The sequence below is a fragment of the Leucoraja erinacea genome, chromosome 14, assembly GCF_028641065.1.
Source record: "Leucoraja erinacea ecotype New England chromosome 14, Leri_hhj_1, whole genome shotgun sequence".
NCBI classification, from domain to species: domain Eukaryota; kingdom Metazoa; phylum Chordata; class Chondrichthyes; order Rajiformes; family Rajidae; genus Leucoraja; species Leucoraja erinaceus.
In genome coordinates this window covers 6,626,093-6,640,092 of record NC_073390.1, presented here as the reverse complement: position 1 = coordinate 6,640,092, position 14,000 = coordinate 6,626,093, and the positions used below count along the sequence as shown (strand labels likewise).

At 42.1% G+C, this 14,000-nt stretch overlaps 1 protein-coding gene across 3 annotated transcripts in view; it reads right to left on the bottom strand.

Annotated features, from left to right (window-relative positions):
• LOC129703225 (NACHT, LRR and PYD domains-containing protein 3-like) overlaps positions 1 to 14,000 on the bottom strand; it is a 51,529-nt gene that overhangs the window by 18,785 nt on the left and 18,744 nt on the right. For all 3 annotated transcript variants that reach the window (XM_055645453.1, XM_055645452.1, XM_055645454.1), the window contains 3 exons: positions 12,547 to 12,633; positions 11,815 to 11,985; positions 2,456 to 2,626 (listed from right to left, as the gene is read on the bottom strand). In XM_055645453.1, coding sequence (XP_055501428.1) covers positions 2,456 to 2,626; positions 11,815 to 11,985; positions 12,547 to 12,633 — 429 coding nt within the window. The remainder of the gene's footprint in view (positions 1 to 2,455; positions 2,627 to 11,814; positions 11,986 to 12,546; positions 12,634 to 14,000) is intronic.

The following is a 14,000-nucleotide window of genomic DNA, read 5'->3' as shown; positions in this document are numbered from 1 at the left end:
TAATTGCACTGCTGTTTGTGGGAACTTGCTTGCACGTTTAAGTACCATGTTCCCGGCACTACGATATTCTTTACCTGCCAGGTAGGATTCCTTCTCATTTTAAGAGAGTAATATATCTAAGTAGCATCAGGAATTCCTGATATCCATACCAGAGTCTGCACTGGAGTATTCATATACACAATGTTGCTGGACATGTTGGCAGAGGCAGAGGCTCGACCAGCCCCGACCAGCCCCAATGTAGAAGCTCAACCAGCCCCGATGCGGGTTGCGATTGCCGGCCCGGTGGAGCTGACATCCCCCCTCCCCCCCGATGCAGGAGCTGAACGCCCCAATGCGGAGGGCCTGAACTCTGGCTACAGGAGTCAAGATCGTCCCGTCAACGGAAGTTTAGAGGACAAAGAAGGAAAGAGATATGAACTTTTTTTTGCCTTCCATCACAGTGAGGAATGTTTATGTTAAAATGTATTTTGTGTGTTCTGGTGCTTTTTATTTATATGACTGACTTGGCAAATGAAATTCCTCATATGTTGCAAAACATACTTGGCTAATAAAGTATTATTGTGATTGTGATTGTGTAGGCAAGTTAGGCTGAAGGGTCTGTTTCCACACTGTATCACTCTTTAACTCTGTGACTATGGCAATGTGGCTTCAAGTACAGGTTGGAGGCTGTGAATCCTCTGGTGAATGGCTCACCTCCTAACTCTCCGATCCTGTCTACCATCTCCAAGGCTCAGGAGTGTGATAAAATACACTGCACTTGCCTGAATGAGTGCACCTTCAACAATACTCAACAAGCTTAGCACCATATAGAACACATCAGCTCGTTTCATGGGCACCTCATGCACAACCATTTATTCACTCCATCGCTGACGCAAACTGAGTAACAGCAATTTGTACTATCGGCAGGAATAGACAATAGGTGCAGGAGTAGGCCATTTGACCCTTCCAGCCAGCACCGCCATTCAATGTGGTCATGGCTGATCATCCCCAATCAGTACCCCGTTCTTGCCTTCTCCCCTGTCCGCTATTTTTAAGAGCCCTATCTAGCTCTCTCTTGAAAGCATCCAGAGAACCTGCCTCCAACGCCCTCTGCAGCAGAGAATTCCACAGACTCACCACTCTCTGTGAGAAAAAGTGTTTCCGCATCTCCGTTCTAAATGGCTTATTCCTTATTCTTAAATTGTGGCCCCTGGTTCTGGACTCCCCCAACATTGGGAACATGTTTCCTGCCTCTAGCGTGTCCAAGCCCTTAACAATCTTTTCAGTTTCAATGAGATCCCCTCTTATCCTTCTAAACTCCAGAGTGAACAAGCCCAGCTGCTTCATTCTCTCAGCATATGAGTCCCGCCATCCCGGGAATTAACCTTGTAAACCTACACTGCACTCCCTCAATAGCAAGAATGTCCTTCCTCAAATTAGGGGACCAAAATTGCACACAAAACTCCAGGTGTGGTCTCACTAGGACTCTGTACAACTGCAGAAGGACCTTTTTGCTCCTATTTCGATTCCTCTTATGATAAAGGCCAACATGCCATTCGCTTTCTTCACTGCCTGCTGTACCTGCATGCTTACTTTCATGCATCACACTAATTAACCAAGATTCCTAGTCAGCACCTTCCAAATCTACAACTCTACCAACTAGAAGGACAAGTGCAGCAAAAGGGGGGTGGTACAGTGGCACAGCGGTAGAGTTGCTGCCTTACAGCGCTAGCAGCGACAGAGACCTGGGTTCAGTCCCGACTATGTGTGCTGTCTGTGCACAGTTTGTACGTTCTCCCCTTGACAGCGTGGGTTTTCTCCGAGATCTTCAGTTTCCTCCCACACTCCAAAGGTGTACAGATGTGTAGGTTGATTGGCTTGGTATAAACATAAATTGTCGCTAGTGTATTTAGGATGGTGTTAACATGTAGGGATCGCTGGTAGGCGTGAACTCGGTGGGCCAAATTACCTGTTTTTGCACTATATCTCTAAACTAAACTAAACTAAAGTAAGAGCATGGAGACACCACCTGGAAGTTGCCCATCTAGTCACGCACTGCCCTGACTTGCAAATATATTGCTGTTCCTTCACTGTCACTGTGTCAAAATCCTGGTGCTCTCTCCCTAAATACACCAGAGAAGAGGTGGTGGGCTGCCTGCTTGAACCACAGCAGTCCAAGTGGTGCCCACCATCACTTCTCTGGGGTATTTAGGGATGGATAATTAAATTCTGGCTCAGCCTCAGAAGCCCACATCTTTTGAACGAATAAAAAATGTCCTTCTGAGATTGGCAATCAATGAATAATGGGGCCAGCAATGGGCCTATCTAATTATATTCTTAGTCCGTCTCCAATTTGTCTTTCTCGTTGTACTCATGTGATTGAGTACATGGTGCTTGCACACGGTACATTCAGATAGTAAAGTTGCCACATATTAATAATTGAAACTTATGATGTTCTCTCAAAATGAGGACATACCCCAGTTTTTGTAACCTGCATCGTGAATCTTTCAGTGCCGTAGACAGTATTCGCAGCCCTGCTTTACCCATTCTGTTGCTGCCGACATCCAACTCTTGCAACATTTGGTTTGTCGTGAGTACAGAAACCAGCTCTTCCCAACTTCCAGTTGAGAGATCATTATTGGTCAAACTAAAAAGGGCGAAATAAGTCAGCTTGTTTAAACTCAAAATTAAACTAACTGTTAAGCATTAGTCAAATCAAGTGACATTGATAAATATATTAAATAGAACTTTAAAATAAATTAAAAGTCGATTCTCCGTTGGATTTGTTGCCAATGGCAAATGGCACTAGATGTTGCCCATATGCAATTAAAAGATGTAAAACAAAAGAAAGAAACCATGCACATTAGTTTTGTAAAACCTCCAATCATGATTAAAATTTAAAGGAATGAGATTCCCTCCAATATAATGAATAGAAACATAGAAACATAGAAAAAATGTGCAGGAGTAGGCCATTCGGCCCTTCAAGCCTGGAACGCCATTCAATATGATCATGGCTGATCATCCAACTCAGTATCCCATCCCTGCCTTATATCCACACCCCCTGATCCCTTTAGCCACAAGGGCCACATCTAACTCCCTCTTAAATATAGCCAATGAACTGGCCTCAACTACCTTCTGTGGCAGAGAATTCCACAGAATAGTAAGTGTTAATGGATTATTAATGTGATGCTTGAATATGATTAATATTACCATTTAATATCCATGTACAGCTGAACGGATACAATCCAGTTTTATCTGATATGTTTAGAGGCAAATGACAAGTGAGCTTCCACCCTGATGTGTGTGCTTTAGTGTCAAGTCGTCCAGCAAGTTAACAGCATTGCAAAGCTTCTGGAAGTGTAGGACAATGTGAACTTTATGATTTTCATCTTTAAACGCCTACTAGACCAAGTGCAGACACGTTGGGTCTGCTCCCCCAACGCACCTATTCCCTACCCATAGCCCCCACGGGAGGCGTGGTCCTCCAACTCAAGCCATTCCCGAATGTAAGATTCCAGCACTCCCCTTGCCTCCCTCAGCAGTGCTCTTTCAAAAAAATTCCAATCGCACTTGCCCTGCGTGTCGCAATAGCAATTCGTCCTCCCCCTGCCAGTTGAGCCATTGTGACATCATCAGTTGAAGTTGGTCGGTTTGAAATTCAAGGTATTTTGATTTTTTTAAACTTTAATCAGTAATGTTGAGAAATAAAGCATAAAATGTTCAGTGAAAGTGATCTCTGCCTAGTGAAAAATTGAATCAGAATATGTAAAATTCTTGTGAAAGTTGGTATTTTTAAAGCTTTAATCGTGAATAACGTGTCAAATATAGGATGAAATCTTCAGTGAAGATGATCACTGCCAGCTGAGCCATTGTGACGTCATCAGTTGAAGCTGGTGGTTTTAATTTCAAAGTTTTTTGACTTTTTTAGACTTTTAATCAGTAATGAGTCAAGAATAAGTTGGAAAATAAAGCATAAAATGTTCAGATAAGGTGTCCCAGCCTCGAGGTGAAATATGTCAATTGGAATATGTAAAAATGTAATCGTTACCGCGTGGTCTTTTTGCGAAGATATAAAGACAACCACATATATACACACACATATATACATATATACATGTACAAAATCAGACTTTTAATAAGTATATGATGTGCCAATGGCTGCTAGATGATTAATATATATATAGTCATATATATATAGTCATATATATATAAGCGGGACAGGCAGCATCTCTGGAGAGAAGAAATGTGTAATGTTTCGGGTCGAGACCCTTCTTCAGACTGAAAGTCACGGGAAAGAGAAACGAGAGATATAGACAATGATGTAGAGAGATATAGAACAATGAATGAAAGATACGCAAAAAAGTAAGGATGATAAAGGAAACATGCCATTGTTAGCTGTTTGTTGGGTGAGAACGTAAACATCTCTCGTGTCCCTTTCCAGTGACTGTCAGTCTGAAGAAGATAGGGGGATAGGGGATCTGAATGTGTGGCTGGGGGGCTGGTGCAGGGAGCAAGGATTTAGCTTTATAGACCAGTGGGGTCTCTTCTGGGGTAGGGGTAACCTGTACAAAAGGAACGGATTACACCTTAACTGGAGGGGGACCAACATTCTGGCAGGCAGGTTTGCTTGAGAGGGAGAAGGGTAAATCAGAGGTATCAGTATTACAGTTGAACAAAGGGGACTATGGAGCCATGAGGGAGGAACTGGCCAAAGTTGACTGGAAAGATACCGTAGCAGGGATGACAGTGGAACAACAATGGCAGGTATTTCTGGGAATAATACAGAAGGTGCAGGATCAGTTCATTTCAAAGAGGAAGAAAGATTCCAATGGGAGTAAGGAGCGACCATGGCTGACAAGGGACGTCAGGGACAGTATAAAAAGAAAGGAAAAGAAGTACAACATTGCAAAGATGAGTGGGAAGCCAGAGGAGTGGGTAACGTTTAAAGAGCAACTGAAGATAACTATAAAGGCAATACAGGGAGAAAAGATGAGGTACGAAGGCAAGCTAGCAAAGCATATAAAGGAGGATAGCATAAGCTTATTTTGGTATGTGAAGAGGAAAAAAGTAGTTAAGACCAAAGTTGGACCCTTGAAGACTGAAAAAGGTGAATTGATTATGGGGAACAAGGAAATGGCAGATGAGTTGAACAGGTACTTTGGATCCGTCTTCACTAAGGAGGACACAAACAATCTTCCTGATGTACTAGTGGCCAGAGGATCTGGGGTGACGGAGGAACTGAAGGAAATCCACATTACACAGGATATGGTGTTGGGTAAACTGATGGAACTGAAGGCTGATAAATCTCTAGGGCCTGATGTTCTGCATCCCAGGGTACTTAAGGAAGTGGCTCTAGAAATTGTGGACGCATTGGTGATCATTTTCCAATGTTCTATAGATTCAGGATCAGTTCCTGTGGATTGGAAGGTAGCTAATGTTACCCCACTTTTTAAGAAAGGCGAGAGAGAGAAAACAGGGAATTATAGACCAGTTAGCCTGACAACGGTGGTGGAGAAGATGCTGGAGTCAATCACAAAAGATTAAATAGCGGCACATTTGGATAGCAGCAGCAGGATGGGTCAGAGTCAGCATGGATTTACGAAGGGGAAATCATGCTTAACTAATCTTTTGGAATTTTTTGAGGATGTAACTAGTAAAATGGATAAGGGAGAGCCAGTGTATGTAACGTACCCGAACTTTCAGAAAGCATTCGAAAAGGTCCCACATAGGAGATTAGTGGGCAAAATTAGGGCACATGGTATTGGGGGTAGAGTGCTGACATGGATAGAAAATTGGTTGGCAGACAGGAAACAAAGAATAGGGATTAACGGGTCCCTTTCTGAATGGCAGGCAGTGACTAGTGGAGTACTGCATGGCTCAAGAGATGCTGACTGTCCCGCTGAGTTACTCCAGTATTTTGTGTATATATTTATACTCCAGTATTTTAAAAACTGCACTTTTTTTCTAGTTTATTATATTGATTATAGAGTGCTACAGTATGTTTCATATTTTGTTGTTCTGCTGCAAGTAAGAATGTAATTGTTCTATCTGGGACATATGACAATAAAACACTCTTGACTCTAGACTAATGGAGAGTGACGAGACCCAATTTATTTTAAATGTATTATCCTGGCCAATTGTTTTCCACACAAAATGTTTTCATTTTTGCGTATAAAAATTTCAACCTTTTTCTGGACACCTTCTAGGTTTAGAATAGTAAGATTAAACGAGAACTTACCAGTTTGAAGTTTGATCTGTATTTTATGAGGAGGAACGTTGAGGGAATACATGAAAGAAACCCGCTACGACGCATGCGTGTCATCCTTCAAAGCAGCGGTGTGAGGTCACAGATACCCTATATTGACCTAAAATAGCAAGATTATCAAAGAGATACCAGCTTAAGATTTGACCCTATGAGGGTGGGAGCGGAGGGCATGTATTCCCTCAACGTTCCTCCTCATAAAATACAGATCAAACTTCAAACTGGTAAGTTCTCGTTTAATCTTACTATTTTACTTCGGAGTCACGTGAGGGACTCCATGAAAGATTTCAAAGCTCTGTGACCTCATGCCGTGGAAAACGAGTCCATGCTTCACAGCTGCCTTGGTAGTTAGAGAGAAATTGTTAATTATATTCAAAGCATTCATACCAATTATTTAATGGAAATGATAAATAATATCGAATTAATTCAAATCATAACCCTGTATTCTTCAGGGATAAATTATCGTACAGAACTTAAAATTGTTCCCCGAAAAACCGTTCCCATGCTGCTAACTGGTTTGTTAACATTTCTGAAACGTATTCTCCAACAACCATCCTGCAATCCTGAGGATTTGGTCCATGGATACATCAAGGCGTTTTGCTGCAGATGTAGCTGCAGCCCTGGTGGGGTGAGAATTAAATATGTTATTGTCCACTCCCGCCTATCATATCCCATATTTCAGCCACCGCGAAATGGTCTGAGTTACACTCTATGGTACAGTATCTTATAGCTGATTAAACGCCAATTCCTTGCCTCTGATAGCCTTATTTTTCTTACTGTATAACAAAACCATACTTTACTATACATAGGCATTGTCTTCCGGGTAGGCCATCAATTCTATGACCTGCCCTGCTAATCCTGGCCTATTTTGTTTAATAATACGGTCCTGGATCACAAACCTCAATCTTCGTGCCGCAATAGTGAAGCCATCCAGTCTTACTTATAGCAATAAGTGGAGCTTATGCACTGTGACTAGCGCTATCAGCATTACTATTTCTAGTTAGTTATCCAGATTTAATGCTGTAGCCGGCGACCAATTCCTTAGCAAGATCAAAGCCACACTTACATTCCAAATATAGTTATCTTACTGTTTCTTGCCATTAATAACTTAAAAATGCACTTTCGGCATTATTCACAGTGCTGAAACACAGTCCTCCATATTGCAGGCTGGTAAGCAACTGTAGCACCCCCGGAACATCCTTATTTCTGTGGTCCAGAAAGTTTTCATGGCAGTAATTAGTCCATTTTAATATGACCTAAATACTGTTAAAGAGTAGACCTTCTTCGTGCTGCTGTGATCATGTCCACAGTTCTATCGATAGCCCCATGTCCCATAGCGGTGTTATAGAGTCTACAACCTACTAAATCAATATTTTCTATGACATGGATAGCTATCCTCAGTTACTGGATGCACCAGCAACTTAGGACTACGTCTACCGTTATACATAGTTCCAGCACCATGTCCTGTACCCCGGGAAAACCATAGTTGGGTAAGCCAATCAGGTACTAAGACATCCCCAATGCCGATTCCTGTTGAATGTCCCTTCGTACCCCAAATTTATAACTAGACAAGGAGGTAATACATAAATGAAAACCCCTCCCCTAGTGCAGTGAAACAGCATCTGTAGCTTCTGCCTCAGGATCTGGTATCAATGATACATACCTCGGTAACTGGTGATTTAACCCCGGATGCAATTCTAATATCCGGCCTTACCTACTTTACTGATTTTAGCAAATACCATCTATCCAACATCCATTTAGTACTTCCAATAATTTTTCGTGGCCTGGTGTCTGCCACTGATTTAGTATCCCTGGTAGATACGTAGCCCATAACCAAATATTCCTTTGGACACACCATTCCCAAGTTTAATTTGCCAATTCATCACAAGCTGGTGATATCTTTCCACCCATATGACTTAAATATGCCATCACCGAGGTATTATCTATCTACCATCTACCATGCTGCAGTTTCATTCCTGAGCAATAAGATTTTTGCCCATGAAATGCACTTAACATTTCTAACCCTTAGTGTTATGTAGGTTAGCTTCTTATATATTCCATCTCCCCCATAGTTCGAGACGGTATCAGTTGTACCATAACCAATTGCACTGGCATCTGTTTGTAATAGCACAGACGGGTTGTGAATAACTATTGGGTTTGGAGCAATACTTAACATTGTGTTCCCAACATTGTAATTCTTTTATAGCTTCTATCATTTTTCCCTTGGCCAAAATAAATGACCTCTATAATATATGCGCCCATTAAACTCTGTGGCTTTCCATATTAGTAAAGTCATTAACATATTAAATGTGTTAATGGTGTCAATTTTGACAAGTGGATGGATAATGAATCCCAGCTGTTCAAACAATTGTTTAGTGGCAACCACTGGCTAACATGCCGATTCATAAGTTATTCCCACAATAAGGATATCATCCAACTATACCATTACTCTATGATTTTGGTGTTGCAGCAGTCCCAACGCTGGTTTAAAATTTTTCCCCCTGTTGGATATTGAGTAGCAAGGATCTTAAAGATTAATACTTGCCATACAGTAGCTTGCTGAACACTAAGTCTTTAGCACTGCTAAAAATATCCATTTTTAAAATGAATATATTGCACAACATTGTGAAGTATTGATAATCCATAATAATACGGCAACCCCCATCTTTCTTATTTCTAATAAAGATATTTGAGACAAATCCTGTTTTTCAGGTTTGGTTTATTCCATTACCAGCATGTATATCTGTCCGGTATATGTTGTACTGGAGGGTTTTGTTTGTGTAGAAACTCTATCAGATATCCCTTAAAACTGCTAAGGATATATCTGTCCATAGATATATTACACCACGCTTCAACATGAAGTTGCAATATCCCTCCAACTTCCGTGCTCCCTATTAATGCTGGAGCCCCAAATTCACCTACCTCCATGGTATTGGTGGTAACCAAGTTATTTTTCTTGGTTTCATATGCGGTTGTGGAGAGCCTAATGGTTAATGTTACTTTTGCATCTTCCACAGTGGTCGTCCCGGCCCAAACCCTAAACAGGACGCTGCTGCTGGGTACCTCTGCCCAATTCTTTGTAGTATAATTACAAAAAACACACCTCTCTCTAGGATGCACATGAGGTTAATGTCTTCCCCAGATAACCTTTGGATGCTTTAATCAGCCCCCAAGTCAAGACTCCTCGCCAATTCTTTACCTGATTAGACAGGTCTCCCCCCCCCAAATAACGGGGTCTATAACCCTTTGCTTACATAGTATAGCGAACTAGGGTCTAGAGCTGGCTTAATGGCCCTTCAAACTGCACATTGCAAAAAAATAGTGCTAATGGCATCCTTGTGGTCACTAATTTTGTACACCTTATTTAACATGCGGGCCAAAGCTGTTATGCCCGCCATGAGACCTTTCAGAGTATTACGGATTTTCCCAACTCCTAACGGCCTTCCCAACATGTCTGCAAATGCACCTGTAACAATGGCTACATTAAGAGCACCACAATATTCCGGGGTATAGAAGCCTTGCCAACACTTCAGCAAAATATTAGCTTGAAGTTGATGGGTGGACACACAGTCCTTCAATACTCACAGCCATCCTCTCGCAATCATTCTCCGTGAGTTCTGCTGGCAGTACTGCTCATCATATTCGGCAGGTTGTTTCCCCCCCCCTTCAATAGGGGACAGTGGCTCCATCACCTGCTCAGGCTTACCCCGTCAGACCTTCCATACCCTCCTCAGAGGCGTCCGACATTTCATGCAGCCCATATGGGAAACTGCTGTGGGACTTATATTATTATTTGCCCACTGTGGCTACCTCCAATCCCGGAGCCTGCCAATATGGAGAATTTTACTCCAGCAAACCGCTCCAGCCGACTTACATGCTCTCGGGCACTAGTCGTCGCGGGTGCTTAATATATGGGACCGCTCCTGCCGACCTTGGTGCTCTCGGGCACTAGTCGCACGCGGTATATCCCACAGCCCGTCCCCATGCCTACGGGCACTGGACCGTTCCCCATGGTCCTGGTACTCACGGGCACCTCTACCCATTTAGGGTGAAGTTTGGCCCTCGCTCCCCTCTGGGAGATGCTGGTGCCGACATTTATAGCTGGCTGCTGCTGGTCATTAAACAACAGCCCTTCAGCTCTATACTGACATCAGTCGCTGGCTCCCTGCTGTTCAGCATCCCACCAGTAACGACCTGTGGCTGTGGCCTGCCTTCCTTAGGTGGCTCCCTGCTGTTCAGCAACACACCAGTCTCTTCAGAATACAGCAAGCACTCTGGAAAAAGCACCAAAAAAGGTAAGGGAAATTTGTTCTTACCTGTACTGGTTTTCAGCCTGCCGTTTTCGGAGGAACGTCCTTCCTCCCGCAGCCCCACGGACCCCGTAGCGCAGGTCCATGGGCTGCTGTTCCCGATGTCTGCTCTCTCTCTCTCCTGGTGGAGCAGCTGCTTTAATCAGCTGCGGAGCGCCGAACGACTGCATCTAAAAATAGACCCGACTTGGTCTAGAAACTCCCCGGGCCGTGTAGCTTTGTTTCCCGCCCGGCAGCAGTCTCTTTGCCGGTGCGGGGAGCGACGTCGGGCACAGCTGTTCTGTGCTAAAAATAGCCGTTTGGGAATCCTCTCCGGAGAGAATTCACGCTAACGGCTGCTGCTGCTGGTCTGGCTGCAAAATTTCTGCAGTCTCCCTCCAGCTCCTGCAGCTTCTTGTATTTCCTACCTGCAAGGTAAGTGGAAAAATTTTTGCAGTCTCTTACCTGCTTCTTTGCCTTCTCTCTAGGGAGACGTCGTCTCCCACTTCTGACTCGTTCAATGCGTGTATGCGATATGACACGCATGCGTCGTAGCGGGTTTCTTTCATGGAGTCCCTCACGTGACTCCGAAGTAAAACCACAATTATATTACTTGAAACTGTTTACACAGCTTTGATGTTACAGCCTACAGCCAGGGCTGGTCGAATAAGCCATATAAGAAGTCATATAAAGATAAAAGCATGAATCAGAGGTCAATTCTGGGACAATTCTACCCTTTGTGCATTCAACCATTGGCAAGCTATTGTTGCAACCAACTGACACAATGATGAGTGGTAGGGCCATGCTGCAGAAATTCAAATTAGAGTCAGGTGGACGTAGATGTAGATGAGCAATAGAGGAGAGTGGATCAGTGGAGTGCTGTCTATCACAACCACAAAGTGCTACTGGTAATTTGTACGAATATACGCACTAATCTGAACCTCAGTAGGGCTAATTGGAGAGCTTTAAAAAAAGTGCACAATGAGAAAGGTGGTCTAATTGTTGCAAAGTTTGACATTCCAAATCTTCAGAGGACAGCATTAGATTAAGATGCTCCCTGGAGTGGATGCTGAATGGGCTCAGATCTTTGTGTTAAGAATAGCAGGATTTAATTAAATGGCAATTGGGTTAACAGGAGCAGATAGGTTTAGGCAATGCGTAAGAAAACTGTAAGGAGGAACTTCTGCTTGAGGTTTGTACAGAAGGAAGCTACCTTCAAAATTTGGCGTGCACTTGCTATGTTTGGAAACATTTGGAATCACACATGCAAAGTATTTTACATACTTCAGTCTCTGTATTCTGCATTCTGTATTCTTCAGTGTTGCAGACAATAAGCACATCCCTTTATCTCCCAGATGGTTATCGCGAAGGCTCAGGTTTCTCAGCATCCTATTACTGCTCACAATGATGGCCAGGATCTCACAACATCTATGCGTGAGATCATTTCTTTCCAACCTGTGCAATACGGAAAGGATAAACATTTTGCATCCCGAACAGCTCATTCCAAATTCTGTAGCACAGTAATACATTTTGATGCAGTATTTAGAGGTTGAGTAGGGAGAAAGTTAATCGGCTTGTAACTTCCAATGTATTTCTTGCCACAAATGTAAATGGCTTTCTGTGATATTTGTACATTCAACTAACCAACGACTCATTTTTGTTTTATAGCTATGGGTGCCTGGGTAACATTGGTTGGGACTCCATTACTTGATGACTGAACAAAAAAAATAATTAATTGATATTTTATTTTATTGAGGATCTCTGAAAATTTAGAAACAGGTTGACTATTCCAATCATCTCAATATAATACAAGCTCTGACTAACCAATGCTTTTCATCTATGGGCCTGAAAATATAAGCATTTTAAAGTAATCTGTATTTTTAATTCATATCTCAAAAACATCGAGTTCAGTGGCCAGAATCCAAAATATACTTCAATTCAGATACAGGACTGATTCAATGCACCAGTATAAGTTGTATAAGGGACAAATTGGATGAGGCATTTAGGTTTACTTACTCCAAATTTAGCAGTTTACCAACTGGACTCTTGATTACTTCAGATAATACTTTGACTCCAGAATCTCCTAAATTTGATCCATTCAGCCTAAATGGAAACAAAGTATCAACAAGTTTGTAATCAAATTGCAACAGATTGCAAATTGAGATATAAGCTTCAAGTATTAATAAATACAGTTAGTTCCTCTGTTAAAACAATTATTATTTTATGTACTGATCCTATTATAGTCTCAAGAATCTCATTTTCATAAGTTCATAAATGATAGGAACAGAATTAGGCCAGTCAGCCCATTAAGTCTACTCTGACATTCAATCATGGCTGATCTATCTTTCCCTCTCAACCCCATTCCCCTGCCTACTCCCCATACCCCCCAACACCCATACTAATCAAGAATCTATCTATCGCTGTGTCTGCCTTAACAATATCCATTGACTTGGCCTCCACAACTTTCTGTGGCAAAGAATTCCACAGATTCACCATCCTCTGACTAAAGAAATTCCTCCTCATCTCCTTCCTGAAGGAACATCCTTTAATTATGAGGCTATGCCATCTGGTCCTGGACTTTCCCACTAGTGGAAACATCCTCTCCACATCTATGACATTCCTTTAAAAATATTTGGTGGATATCTACAAGATACATTTAACAACTAGTTATTAGTTGAAGTAAAAACTAGGAAGATTGGCAGTGTATCTTATCAAGCACAGTAAACATTACAAGTGTAGCATAAATGTAATGTCACTGTTCCATGTCATGAACATGTTAAATGTCAATTAAATGAAACTTAAAGTAATACAAATTAAATGCAAATGTTGACCTCAAATACCAATACAAAAACTATGACTAGATGTGTAATAAAAACAGGAAATGCTGAAAACACTCAGCTAGTCAGGCAGCATCCAAGGAGAGACAATAGTTAATGTTTCAGGTCACTGAAGTTTTGTTAGAACTCAATTTGTCTTGTACATCATGTGAGAATATATGTAACTACTAAATTATTGACAGAACAGTTAAAATGAACGCAGTAATGGAGGTAGCAAGAAATAATAAGTTTATGATCAGCTCTTGTTAGAGGCATGGGAATAATAAAAATAAAATAATATCAATGAACAACAGTGTGCAAGTAAGTGCCAATCAGAACATGCAGCGCAAGGGTTTGAAATGAACATTTCAGATTACTTCAGATATTTTCATTTGTATCAAGATCAAAATATCATGTACATACTGGCTTCTCTAAAAAGTTAATCATCACTATTTCATTTTCCATCTATGTGACGTGTGTTTATTATTCATGCATAATGTTCGCCCGGAGAGGACCCGGCAGCATTAGTGGATAGGTCGGTGCGGCGGTCGATGATGGTGCCGGCAAAGAAGGACGGACCACGTGGAGTGAGAACGCTGCTGCCGGGGGAAGGAACGAAGGAGGACACACCGTGGGCGAACAGCCATGAGGGAG